Consider the following 13,303-nt stretch of genomic DNA (forward strand, 5'->3'; position numbering starts at 1 on the left):
CCCAGTGTCGTTTCACACCTTTACATCTGAACACCCCTTGTATATACAAACTAAGCAGAAAGAGTAGATATTAAGTGTACAGACAGTCAAGTTCAACGGTGCACAAACGCAAGAAAAAGGAAAACCGATTCCACTGACCTTTCATGCTTTCAAGAATCGGTTCTTTTTAGATGCAAAATATACTGCGGTGTCTGCAAACACTATCTTCTGCTGGAAGGTTTGTTCTACTCTGCAACAGTGCAAACCTATATCTTGGAACGACACTGCCTGCAGCTGAAAATGTTAAGTACTTGCTTCACGTCACCGCCATATGACGGAACCAAGTTGCAAAAGGATGAGTGAGGGTAAGTGTATGCCCACAATGGACTGAGCTAGGCACATCGTCTGCTAGGTTCTTCCTTCTTAAGGATGTCCATATTAGCACACTTCAGATGAACAGGCAGTGTGAATAGGCAAATGGTTTCGCTCATATTTTACGCTCTGAAGATGAACGTTGCAGCAAAAAATTCAGGAAATAAAATTTAACATTCTCTGGTGCTGTTTGCTGCTTCAGTTGTTGCAATGTTGTACTTTCAAATATTGCCCGTTTTTATCTTAATTATTAACTTCTGTATGATATCCAGAGTTACACTTCCATATTTTGTATTTCTTTTATTATGTCTTTTGTAACTTCAGAGAAGCTTGCCTGCTTGTTGTGATTGTATAACAGTTCAAATATTTTCACAAATTGCAGTGCGGTTTGAGGTGTCTTGCAAGTCGCGAGGTTTGCGAATCTTTTACGCAACAATAAGTCGATACAACAAAATAGGAGTGTAGCAACATCAGCTATAGCTCTTTTATTAAGCCAGTATGCAAGATAACAGCTGTCATGCAGTGACTTGCACATATGATAAGCAAGGCCCAGTTTTTCATCTCGGAAAGCACTTTCACTTCAGAAGGCACCTGAGTAACAAAGTTATCACATGGCTGCTGCAATGGCAGAGATACTGGACAGTGTGGTTGCACTATGTGCATTGCTGCCAGCAGCATGCAGTGTATATTTTGCCACCATTGTGCACAAAGCTTTCGATTCATTTTACCTAGAAGTGGACCTGTCCAGAACTACAAGACGAGCATACAAGTTCTTATAAGGGCTTTGTTCAAATGTCCACTGTCCAGACAGCAAGGTTTTATATTGATGAAGCAAACAAGTTGACAAAGTTTGGTGTCCCCAAATAATGGCCTTAAATCAAGTCTCTCACACTAGTGAACATTCAATATTCCCCTTGAAGGTCAGGCAATCTTTTATTTACATTCCAAGTATACACATCACGCAGAGCAAACTTGTACCACTGCCAATTCACAAGTGGAGATGACTGCTGAATCATTCAAAGATTGGTGAATGGCTTGTTAATTGGAAAATTCACACAGCCTATCAAAGCCTTCTCTTGGATGGCCTGAAATACAAAAGAAAACCTGTATAAAAGACACTTTTGAAAAAAGTCAACTCACCTTGTTGTACAGCTGTGCCATAAGACGGTTTGTTCTGTACTGTTGCTCTCTATGCAATCTTGTTTTCGAGTCAATAACCTCAGGCAGCTTTTGATACACCCTAGGAAATATAAATAAATATATTTAGCTTCCCCAGTTTCACAAGCTATGAAACCTACCTCTCAGTCTGTTCCCTCATTTCCTTGTGTGTAAATGTCTTCTTTGTTGAGGCTCTTCCTTTGTTGGTGAGGAAAAAGGAAGCACAAGTAAGCTAACCATTTTAACTTTTAGTATAACAAAAACAACACTGCAATACCCAAGACAATATCAGTTAAAGCAAATTTGTTTGCTCGTGGCTCAAAGTACAATATGCCAAATACTCAGGAAGGTAAAAAACACACTCTAGATGCATATGCACGTTTGAACCGAAGGCTAGGCTTGCTCACAAAATGAGCCAGCGTGCCGATCTTTTGCGAGATTTTACTGATTGTGCAACTGAGTCTTAATAATGATACTAAGTGCATTTGAATAACCAACTGTGGACCTGGCTTCCCTGTGGGAGCTGGAGCATCCTTTTAATTTGTTCACCAAATGTGTTTTCAGTTCTTCATTGCTCTTTCAGTTGTCATTATCTTTTTATTCAAAGTGCACTTGTAAGTTAATTTATACTTAACATAATTGATGACAAGTTCAAAATGTCCTGTGTCACACTTTACCACATATTAATTAGAACTAACAGACAAGAAAGCCAAGGAAAGTATAGGAGATGTTATTTGTAGCAATTGTGATGTAAATTCCCCTTCTTTTGTTTACCCCATCTTGTATTAAAATGGGTATATGAAGGAAGGGACAAAGTTATGTCATCAGGCATACTGATGCCTAATGTCTACAGCCATCTATCGTTCTCACCAACTCTGTGCAGTGGACTGGAAGGTATGTGGTGTGCCGTGGCAGCCAAAAGTGTGCAAGAATATGTAGCTCCATGACTGGACTTGGTCTACGGCACATTTGGTTTGTCTTTGCTCAAATTAGCTGCAGATCAATGTTTGGCTGCTTCGTTAGAACCATATATGATTATAAGGGACACCGTAGTGGAGGGCTCCGGAAATTCCGACCATCTGGTGTTCTTTGATGTGTACCTAAATCTAAGTACACGGGGCCTCTAGCATTTTGCCTCCATCAAAATGAGGCCTCTGCGGTCGGGATTCGATCCTGTGACCTTCGGGTCAGCAGTCAAGCACCGTAACCACTAGACCACAGTGGCTGGCGCTTCGTTAGAACCAAAACAACTGCATCTTTTCACCGCAGGCCATCCTACATCGTCTATGAATATACAATTAACTGTTCCATCATCTCCTCAGTAAGCACTTACAAATACCTTGGTATCAATCCCCGCCCCGATATGTCCTGGTTCACACACATTACCACTATAACAAACGATGCAAACCACGTGCTCGGCTACTTACGCCATAACCTCTGACTTGATCCCGCTTCTGTCAAACATCTAGCATGTTGTACTTTCATCAGCCCTGAAGTCTAATACACATGTGCTGTATGGGATCCTCACCAAGCTAACCATATTAACATGTTAGAAGTAATTCAAAATTGTGCAGCACTGTTTATTTTCTCTGATTACTCATACACTTCAAGTACCACAGTTCTTAAGTTGCGAGTTAACCTACCTAGCCTTGTACTTTGCAGAAAAGCTTCCCGTCACTCACTATTCCTCAAGTTTTCTGCCATGCATCTTCCCGAACCTCCAACACTTTGATAGAGTGTTGGACCACTAATTAACAAAACCATGTTAATTCAATTTTTAATTATTGGCTTGAGGACAGTTGTTTAGATTAGAAAGTTGTAGTGCATGACAATTTATGGCATACCCATTTTTTTTAGAAATCACGAAAGTTGCATATAATTCGAAATATTCATCATCGAATTTTAAGGGCGATACTGAAGCTGATCACACCCAGCATGCACGAAACGCGACCACTCTGTTACATCAGACTGGAACTGCCCCTGACATGGAAGTGACAAAATTTGAATGAACGCGCATCAGGGCCGTATCTTTTCGTGAAAAGCAACAAGTCATCTCACTTGCACCAGCAGATCGCCTTACCTTGGCGTGTGGTGTTGGTGCTTACGTGTTTCTCTCTAGCTGTGTGCAAGAAAACCATAGTGTCAACCGTTTCTTTCTCCATTCATGGAGAAAACTCTGGGGCAGCCACTGCGGCGCTCCTTCTTGCATACAGGCGAAATAGTTTTTCACGCCTGTTTATAGTTTAAGAAAGAAACAGACAGGCATCACACATCGCACCCAAAGAATAAGCTGTCTACTTGTGTGTTTCAGAATGCTTGCCAATTTTCCCGGCCAAATTCCGCTTTTCTATTAATATCTCGAATTACGTGCAACTTTTGCGATTTCTAAAAAATGGGTATGCCATAAATTGTAATGCACTGCAACTTTCTAATATGAACTGCCCTTAAGTAAATAATTAAAAATTAATGAGTGCCTGTTAATTAGTCGCATCAATGACATTATAGTCGCAGCAAATATTTCCGCCTCAACATATAGTTTGTGTGCAAAAAGAACAGGAGCCTGACTGTCGTAGAATTTTTTATTAAAAAATCTGTATAGTCTAAAAAAACACCTTGTAGACAGAAAGTCAGACACTGTGTAATTGGACATTTTGCAAGTTGATCTACAACTTTCTCATTGGAATTTTTTGCCCAGCTTCATTGCTCTAGAAGTTAGTTAACCTTGCCTAATTAAGCAGAACACAAAAAATAGAGTGACTTACTCCATGCAATAGTCAGCAACATGCATTTGGTTGCATCGTCATAAAGTGTGTCACCATATTTTTAATCTCTGGCTGGAGTTACCTGGGGCACCCTGTGTATGTATGTATGAAATAAGAAATGCAGGTGCATGTACAAAAACACAAACATTTACAGTTAGAACTCAATCTAATGAAACCTGATTTTATAAAGTTCCTGACCTAACGACAAAATTTCCATTGTGTTGTAATGCTTATTTTTTTTAGGGCCGCAGCAACATCATAGACAGCCCTGAATGATTGCCAGTAAAGTTTTTAGATGTCAGCGATCACAGTGGTACTCATTATTCTAGGGTGCATGCACGAGTGTGTTAATTAAGGGACAAAATTTGCTGTGTCCCCTGACAGTTGATAGCCCCTTCCCAATCTTAGAACACTTTTCCGAATGACACCTGCGTAGTGTGGCGAAAGTGGCTCAAGAGTTGTGCACACAACAGACCAAGGCCAGACTGTCTCAGTAATTCTTTTTTCATTCAACATGCGATTGTTGGTGCATGCAGTTTTGCCTGGTTTGACCGCTTTGTAGGCAGACAATCAGCTTTATTCGCAACCGTTAGTGATATAAAAATGTGAATGTTCAGCTAAAGGCAGCAAATGTTTTCTGGCATGGACAAGCAAAAAGTATCAATCGACCGGATTTATGCAACAGAGCAGTTTGAATTAAATGGCTTTAAAGGGACACTAAAGAGAAACAATGAATCGGTTTAGATCAATAAATCGTGCTCTGAGAGCTCTAATGTGATTAATTTCGCCATCATAGGTTTATTAATAAAGGACAAAATAAAGTTCAAAGTTTCATTTTTAAATTTTGCGCCGAAATCTCCCCTCGACGAAATTCCAAAGTGTACTTATCGTATTTTGGCGCCATTGGCCCAAAAAAATTACACATACTTGGTATGTCAAGTCCATGGCCCCCTCAGAGGACAATGTACTTAATTTTAACGATTAGTAACTACGTAGTCCCTAGTAGGCGCCGTCAAAACATGTGACATCACAGCGAATGGTGCGGAAACTTCAAGGTGGCGACGCCACCCACATTTTGTTTTTGCGCGCTTTCTCGCTTACTAAGCGTCTTTACGCAGCAAGCGTGGTGTTTTTGGTATCGTGAAAGAGTATTTTACTAATATCAGAAAAATCGTTTTGCTCTTTAGTGTCCCTTTAAAGTACATTAAAAATAGTGGGCCAACCAAAATTTTGAAATTTGTTTGAATTAACCAAAAGTTTGAATTATCGCGAGTCTACTGTAGTAGTTTCTTAACGTGTTTCCTTGACTTGCTTGCTTTGTTTGCTTGTTGTTGACCACCACAAGAATTCCTTTTACGAACACACAAATGCACAAAGAGACAAACCTAAATTTCCTGGTGGACGAGGGTGCAGCTGATTTCGCCCTTGCAGCTGCACCTGCAGTGGTGCCAAGCGCTGCTTTTGTCGTCGTTCAGACAGGATAGCAAGCTGAGTTTGCCTTGCCTCTGAACGCTTGATTAAGCGGCTACAATGGGCTGCAAATGCTGCCTGAAAACACAGTCATGCTTTGATTAAACCGTGAAACCAGTCAATGCAGAATGACATATTTCCGTTATTAAAAAAACAAGGAAAACCCAACATGAAGCAGACAAGATGGACAATGTCTGCTTCAACTTGTGTGTTCCCATTATTTCAGTGCAGTTCTTTTCAGTGCTGGCCATAACTGCACTTGACATCATGACCACCCACGATGAAACAACTAGAATGATGAAAGTTGTCCAGCTTACTACTGCTAGCAAAATAGTGAAGACTAATGGTTCATTAATATTGAATCTAACATCAAATGAAGCCATCTATGAAAACCCAGGTGAATAGTGTCAATTACCTGCAGACTCTCTTCTTGCTTGGTGTCCTGGTGGTTTCTCTCTTTTGGGGATGCTCCGTCTTGTTTATTGCCACTGTATGGGGTGTTTAACCCCACAGGTACTACCCATGCTACAGGACGCTTGGAGACAGCTTTCCTCCTCTGCTGTGAAGGGTGGTCTCTCTGCTTCTTCACCGACTGGCCAACCACTGACACAAAGCACCTTTCCTTGACCACAGTGTCCTCATCATCACAGCTGGTAAAAAGTGACTGAGAAGTCTGCACTGCAACGCTGTTGCTGTCTCCGTTTCTGCACACCATTCCAACGTCCTTTTCTGGTGAAGTGGTCTCTGTTTCTGCTGAAGATGCTGTGCGACTGACGTCTGCTAAGAGGAACAGCTGCTCAAGTTTATGCAGCCGTTCTACTTCTCGTTGCAACTGCTTCAAGTAGCCATGTCTTTGTCGATTAACAAGGAACCTTAGCTTTTCCAGCTCTCTGTGAGCCATCCGTTTCAGCTTGCAACTCCTACCATTCACCGTCAGCAGCTGTGATGAAGTTCCTTCGGATAAACTGTTGCACGAAGCAGAAGAGTTGTGCTGACAATGCTCCTCTTGATTTTTGCAAGATGCCAACATCTCTGCTGAAGAACATGCTTCGCTTTCATTTGATCTTGAAAGCAAAGTGTCTGGAAAGGCAAAAATCACTAATCATCACACACGTCTGCAGAGGGGCCTCTCAATGTAATACGTGTGGGAGATAAACACCTATTAAAGCCTTTTTTCCTACCTTCAGTGTTGCTCTGCAACAGCAGTGTTGACTTGGCTGCCCCATTAATGGGAGGTATGCCGTCCATCTTAGTAAAAGAGGACATGGTTGACAATCCTATCCTGCAAAACATTTCAAAAGGTTAAAAATTATGCAGATCCCTTGCACTGTTGTAATCGACACATCTGAACTTTCATAAGCCAGAAAGGCAAAGTGACGCATTACAAAGGGACACGCTGCAGCTCTAGAAACAAATAAGCACTACACACCAAAGGCAAAGAATAAGCAGTCCAATTGTGTATTTGGGATGACTTGCTGTTTTTCCTGACCAGATTCTGCTGCGATGTGCCTTATTTTAGAGTTTGTCACATGAGCTTCCAGTCTGATGTAACACAGATGTCGCATTTACTGTGCACCGGGAGTGCTAGTTTTCAATATCACCTGAATTGGGGCTTTCAATTTTAATGATTAATATCTCAAATTACGTGTGTATCTGAGGATTTTTATTAGAAGGGTATGCCACATATTGTCACGTCCTACAACTTGTCCATATAAACAACTGCCCTCAAATTAATAATCAAAAAAGGTAATTAATGAGATTTTGTTCATTTACTCATTTGCCCATAACTTTAGGTAGTGGCAAAGCTTTTCCACCTTGGAATAGAGTTTGTTTGCAAAGACAACAGGGGCTCGACTGTCATAGCATCTTCATTTAAAAATCCGTATTGTCTAAAAAAACATCCGGTATGTGTATGTGTGTATACACACACACACAAAATAAAAATATCAGGGGGAACAGTGGGGAGTGGTTAAACCACCCTGGCTATATCTGTGCAGGAGCGTGGTTAGGAAAGTACCAGGAGAGTTTGTAAAAAAAAAAAAGCTTCACTTTAAAAACTGTTAGTTCACAATTCTCAGAGGCAATCAAATCAGCTTTCATCAAATATACTTCATTTGACACAGAATTTCAATTTGCTGCAATTTGAAATTTTTATTTAGAACTGTGGCACATGAGCAATCATACCAGAATGAAATGTAAACAAAAAAGTGAACTGCCTTTATACCACTCACCCCCTGTACCACTAACCCCCCCTATTCATTTGGTCAAGCAGGTGAACTCAAAGGAACATTTCCATTTCCACATAGGCCACTGTGTTTAATACCGAAGTGATTCAATTGCTTGTCACTGCCCAGCTTAGGGTGATAGTGAAACTCAAATAGAAGCTTAGTTTCTTGGGGGCAGAATGCATTTAGCTTCCATCCACACTTAGATAACACATCTTTGAAGCAATCAGGCATAAGTGTTCATTTCTTCCAGTTCATGTTTCATCCCAATGTGATAGTAAATCGTTACAGCTTCACCAAAAACTGTTCACTGGAAGTGCGTAAGCAAAACAACAAATCAACATTTCACTAGTTACTAATACTGCAGCACATGACTAAAGAACCACAGTGTACTCACCCAAGTTTGTCTTTTGTAATGAGTTTTTGGCACAGTGCTGCTGTCTGCTTTGAAAACACCGTGCTGGCTTCGGATGTTTTCAGTGCTGAATGTGATGCTGGACGGACAATGTAACGCTTTCGTGTCATCCCACTGGCACCTTGTGCTGTTACAATAGTCCGAGCATTTGCCATATCAATGGCTTCTTGCCTTTGAGTTATAGATGGGAGGCATGACCCTGATACTACAAGCCTTGGATCACAATTTTCTTGCTTTTCTGTGGCTGGTTCAGCACTGTGAATACGAGGTAGGATGTCTACTTCAAGGGGCACCACTGCAGGCACATAAGGAAAACCAGAGCTAAGCCAATAATCAAGCCGCCGCTTGTTAAGTTCACAGCAAGCACGAGGAAGCTCAGCAGGTGTTGCACTTCGAGAAGCCAGTCCAGGCACAGTCGTAGGCAATTTCATTTTCATTCGGTTGTTGTTTATAACTGCAAAGCCAGTGACATCCAAAGGTTCAGATTCTACATGAGAAGTATCAGAGGCAGAAACAAAGTTATTGCTGCAATGTCTTCTCTGAACATGGCTAAAATCCGACGCACGTTTTCGTGTTGAACCTGCATGCTTCTTTCTAAGGTTCCTATGCTCTTTGAAGGTCTTGTGGCTATAGCAGAGCGAAACGCTATTTGCCCGATCACGTTTTGGCATTTCAAGGCTCTTTCTGCCTGGAGGTTGCTGAACAGCAGGCTTCAAATTGGCACAAACATAGTTTGGTGTTCGATCGGTCACATAAAATCCTCTTTTCTCCATGCCAGTTTGTTGGTGTACGCTGTTAGCAAGTGAAGTTATGGAAGATCCTTGCTTGGTAGATGCAATACTACTCAAATCTGTCGCAGCACTGCCTGATACTAATAAATCAGACTGCTTTGTTGATGCTTTCATATGAGTCTGAGTAGACGAAAGATCTGTCACAGAAGCATTAGCTTGGACTCCAGCATCTTTGATTGAACAAGCTTCAGTCTGTACAATAACATCACAAAAATGTGGCACAGCAAATTCATGTGCCTTTTCATCGGGGGAAACACTCACTTGATTGATGACATCACTTTCGCTTGGCTCAGAAATGTGCCTCACTATGTCGCGATACCTTGACCCTCCTTGCTCGTGTGTTCTACCACTAGTGCCTGAATATCCAATGTCTGCCCCATTGTCCCACTCTAAACGCTTGCTTGATGTGTAACTTGAAAGAGAGGCTGGGGATGCTCTTCGTGGCGCATCACTGATTGTAGAGTGCTCCTGGGAAAACATGCCCGAACAGCTTTGCAACTCTGTTTCACAGATGGACAGTTCGTGAATCACACTTTCCACAATGTCTTCAATAGATGCATCTATTTCCAGATGAGAGTCCCATGACTGTAAGCTAGCACCTCCACATGAAGAAGTAGAGTACCTTGGTCTACAAGTCTTAACACATGGTTCTTTGATCACTTGTTTCCGCTCCAAGCTTTTAGCATTTGCGGTTGTAGAACGCACCCGAAGTGACTGTGGTACCACTGTCAGCACTGACTCAAGAGAGAGGGCCAATTCTTGATTATTCATTAAGTTGCCTTTTCCAGTATCATAGTTTGAAGCAACTACTGCATCTGAGGCTGACAAGCATGTACCAGGAAAAAAAACACTGGAAGAAGCTGCACGCTCCTGCTCCAGCACTTTTTCTGTACATGACTGTACTTCTCCATCAACTGTTCCAGACATTGTGCAGCTGCTACTTCCATGTTCAGTACTTCCTTGCGAAGTAGTCACAACTGGTATGCTCTCGCTGCTAAACGAACTTGCAATCGACGTCCCGCGTGATGCTGACATCAAAGCTGGCGGTGCCGAGTACGATGTGCTTTGCGAGAAGCCCTCAGTCGGTTCCATTGAATCCTGTTGCAACGTCTGTAGAAACTTTCTCAACACTAGGTTTGTATGTTCATTTCCCAGTTTATGTTCGTGCGTGGTATTTATAGATGGTGTTGATCGCGACGATAATGCTGTATCCGAGCACAAACTTCGCCCACAAACGCCGGTATCGCTGCAGTCCAATGTACTCAAGCTCGTTCGTAATGTTGCAGAATGGTTTTCGCAGAATGCTGATGTCTCGCTATCAGACTTCGCCTCTGGCGTCGCATAACACAAAGGAAAGAAGAAGGCTGACTGGTAGCTTGATTGCGTTGTCAGAGGTAGTTCCATCGCCTTTCAGCACATCATTTTGCCTACGTTCAAAAAGAAAAAAGAATATTGATAAGATACCCTGAGGCGACAGGTCAACAAAATGCACACGATTTCTCCGATGCACTGAACTGAGATGAAAATTGGCAATCATGGAGGTAGGAAAAAAGTATGAACATTTTATTATTTCAGGCTATCGAAAGAGTACTATGACAATACTAGTTAACTGTAACGCTGACCACGGCTAACTTTTAAGCTGATCAAAAGCGTTTACCCGCCTTTCTTGAACATTTAAAAGTCTTTTTGAACATTTAAAAAGGCGATCAAGTACGACCCACAGCGCTGATAACGACTTCAACTGTCACTTATAAATATATATATATATATATTATTCAAATGGGTATCAAGGGATTCATTAAGTTTAAATTTAAAAGAAACAGCACGGCCACAAACAGAGGTGTTTCCTTACCTAAACTGCAAGCACGACTGCATTGTAAGTACGTGCTAGCCCGAACCGGCCCGAACTGCACGTAGGCAGCGTAGCAGGTACACAAGCCACTCACATCGAGCACAGAAGCTATGCACTCCGCTTCTACGCGAATGGCACACAACCACACAACTAAAACAAGCCAGAACTGCCGCAACCGTTGAATACCTCGCCACCTCGCCCGCTCCTGCCGATCGCTGGCTACAAAAGTTACATAGAGATAAGTAGTGGTCGAGGAATACAAAAGCTGCTGCTTACTATTACCCACATGCACCGAATGGCGCTGCTGTAGCATGCGCTCTTTGTAAAACAGCTGAATACTTTTACTAGTAAAGTCTTCCTTTCTTCTGTTGTTGCTGAGGTTCTGCGCGCCGCCAACACCATTCACAAGATACTTTTACCGCTTTTACTTCTGCTTTTACCTTCGTTCTTTCGACTTCGTCGACTTCGTTCCGCCGTCCGTCATTGCTCAACACTCAGCCAGGCTCAGCGTCGGTGCGGTGGGCCTAGACCACTAACTTTTGATGTTCAACGCGAGGTTACGATACGAGTTTGTCGTTCGCCTAAAATATCACGACTTTGCCAACTTGGCCTACCATGCGTCGGAAGAAACGAACTTCCTCTGCTTCCTCCATGATCCTCCGTACCAGATTGACGGAAAGTGATAAGAAATAAAATTGAAATGAATCGATAGAATATACGGCCCCTGACCCCATATCCTTTGACGGTATTACCTGGTTGCCTAGCGCGTCCCGCGTGTGCGCGTATCCACGAAGAGCATGCGACAAAGCGTCGCTCTCTGGCGATCGTTATGTGGACTGCTGAGTGCGGAGGACCATGAGAGGACCTTGAGCAGAGTTCGGTCATGCGAAGCGGCGCTAAAGCGCACTAAAGAGGTCATGGTCTCTGGAAGCGTTTGTTTTCATCTAGGTCAAGGCGGTGGCTATCGTGCGTTACTGCAACAAATTATGGCACGTCTCCCATTAGCAGTGATCCGATATTTGACATTTTTTTATTCACAAAGCGGGAAAGAAAAGCGAAATAGCGTCACTGTCGTTATTGCGTGTTGCACGTAATATACACATGATAATGCAGCAACGGAATAGGTGGGTATAAAAACACAACTTTATTCCCAACCAATGCACGAACCGACTTGAGCTGTGTGTTCCTTCACTTGACTGTCAAGTATAGCATGCACGTCGGTGCAACCTTTTACAGCTGCGTCCAGCATTTTCTGCAAGTTATCCACGTGAACACGAGAAGTCATTTCGAGCAGAACCATCTGCTGCGACTTCGGAAGCACGGCCACTGTCAGCTCAGGACCACGTAAGGACTCTTCTAGATGGCTTATGTCAACAAGAGGAACAGCGTCAACAAAACCCACGGAACAAGCACACACGTAGTCTTTCAGTGCAATACCAGCATCGATTAGCGCCAGAGTGGCGGCATTGATGCAAACACTCAACGTGCCTCCATCCGACTGCAGCACTTCCACGAAGATATCAATTTGTGAACGAGGGTACAGTTGGGTCAGAATAGAAGCTTCAAAGGCTTGCTGGATGTGTAGGGTCATTTCCTGCGACTTCTTATCACCTCGGGGACGACGTTTCCTTTCCAAAGTACTGAAAGTGGCCATGCTGAACTGACAGTTGACTAACACACGGTCATGGAAAGAGCGGGCACGACTGCCTCGCGGTTCGTGAGGACCGTAAACTGCGGCAAGGACTTTGGCATTACCTTGCTCGATGTAGGCTGATCCATCAGCTTGAGTAAAAACACCTAACCTACAGGCTATCTTTCTCTGTTCAAAAGGCTTTCGGCCGTCTAATCGATAGCCTTCATCAGACAGAAGTTCTAAGCCCGCCATTTTTTTTTGCACGCTCTCTTCGCTCTCTCAGCGCGGCAGAATCGCAGAATCTGCAGGCATTTTATTACATCCGAAATAAAAAAAATACCTCACCGAATCAAGACTATTAAGATTCTAAGCGTCGCACAAAAATGATAAAATAAAGTACACTTTAATTCAGAAAATAGCCTTTCTTTATGTGATAAACTCATAATATTAGCCTTTTTTGTGCTGCCATCTAGGAACCGTACTCTTCACATCTGTGCAGCCAGTCCTACACTTTGCATGCCGCGGCGCGCCTGTTCGTTGCTCGACTGTCAGCATGGTGGTGCTAGTCACGGTGCTAGTAGCTTGTTACCCTGGCCCCCTGCCCAAAAGACAATTAACTGTAGGTACTCACATTTGGGTAGATTGC

General features: G+C 42.7%; 2 protein-coding genes across 4 annotated transcripts; both read right to left on the minus strand.

The window, feature by feature from the left end:
• Positions 1–805: 805 nt before the first annotated feature.
• LOC119379610 (uncharacterized) lies at positions 806–11,212 on the minus strand. Of its 3 annotated transcripts, none has more exons than XM_037648916.2 (8): positions 11,025–11,209; positions 8,364–10,599; positions 6,923–7,023; positions 6,157–6,821; positions 5,657–5,819; positions 1,650–1,707; positions 1,492–1,591; positions 806–1,436 (listed from the first exon to the last, which is right to left on the minus strand). In XM_037648916.2, the coding sequence occupies exons 2-8, from the start codon at positions 10,574–10,576 to the stop codon at positions 1,368–1,370; spliced, it is 3,369 nt and encodes a 1,122-aa protein (XP_037504844.1). In that variant the 5' UTR covers positions 10,577–10,599; positions 11,025–11,209; the 3' UTR covers positions 806–1,367. The 3 variants fall into 3 exon arrangements, 2 of the variants coding, with proteins under 2 accessions (XP_037504844.1, XP_049267990.1); XM_049412033.1 differs by having other exon boundaries at positions 6,157–6,839; XR_007414956.1 differs by lacking the exons at positions 806–1,436; positions 1,492–1,591 and adding an exon at positions 4,272–4,363 and having other exon boundaries at positions 1,659–1,707; positions 6,157–6,839; positions 11,025–11,212.
• Positions 11,213–12,150: 938 nt separating this feature from the next.
• Positions 12,151–12,924, minus strand: LOC119379613 (exosome complex component RRP41). Its single transcript, XM_037648921.2, has one exon. The coding sequence runs from the start codon at positions 12,907–12,909 to the stop codon at positions 12,169–12,171; it is 741 nt and encodes a 246-aa protein (XP_037504849.1). The 5' UTR covers positions 12,910–12,924; the 3' UTR covers positions 12,151–12,168.
• Between the last annotated feature and the right edge of the window lie 379 nt (positions 12,925–13,303).

Source organism: Rhipicephalus sanguineus, chromosome 1 (assembly GCF_013339695.2).
Source record: "Rhipicephalus sanguineus isolate Rsan-2018 chromosome 1, BIME_Rsan_1.4, whole genome shotgun sequence".
Lineage (NCBI taxonomy): Eukaryota > Metazoa > Arthropoda > Arachnida > Ixodida > Ixodidae > Rhipicephalus > Rhipicephalus sanguineus.

Excerpts from the sequence above, each read along its gene's own strand:
- LOC119379610 (XM_049412033.1), bottom strand. The coding sequence starts at position 10,576 with ATGGAACTACCTCTGACAACGCAATCAAGCTACCAGTCAGCCTTCTTC. Across the intron at positions 6,840-6,922 it reads GTTGCAGAGCAACACTGAAG|TGATTTTTGCCTTTCCAGAC; the intron begins GTAGGAAAAAAG and ends TGTGATGATTAG. Across the intron at positions 1,437-1,491 it reads TGGCACAGCTGTACAACAAG|GCCATCCAAGAGAAGGCTTT; the intron begins GTGAGTTGACTT and ends TTTGTATTTCAG.
- LOC119379613 (XM_037648921.2), bottom strand. The coding sequence starts at position 12,909 with ATGGCGGGCTTAGAACTTCTGTCTGATGAAGGCTATCGATTAGACGGC.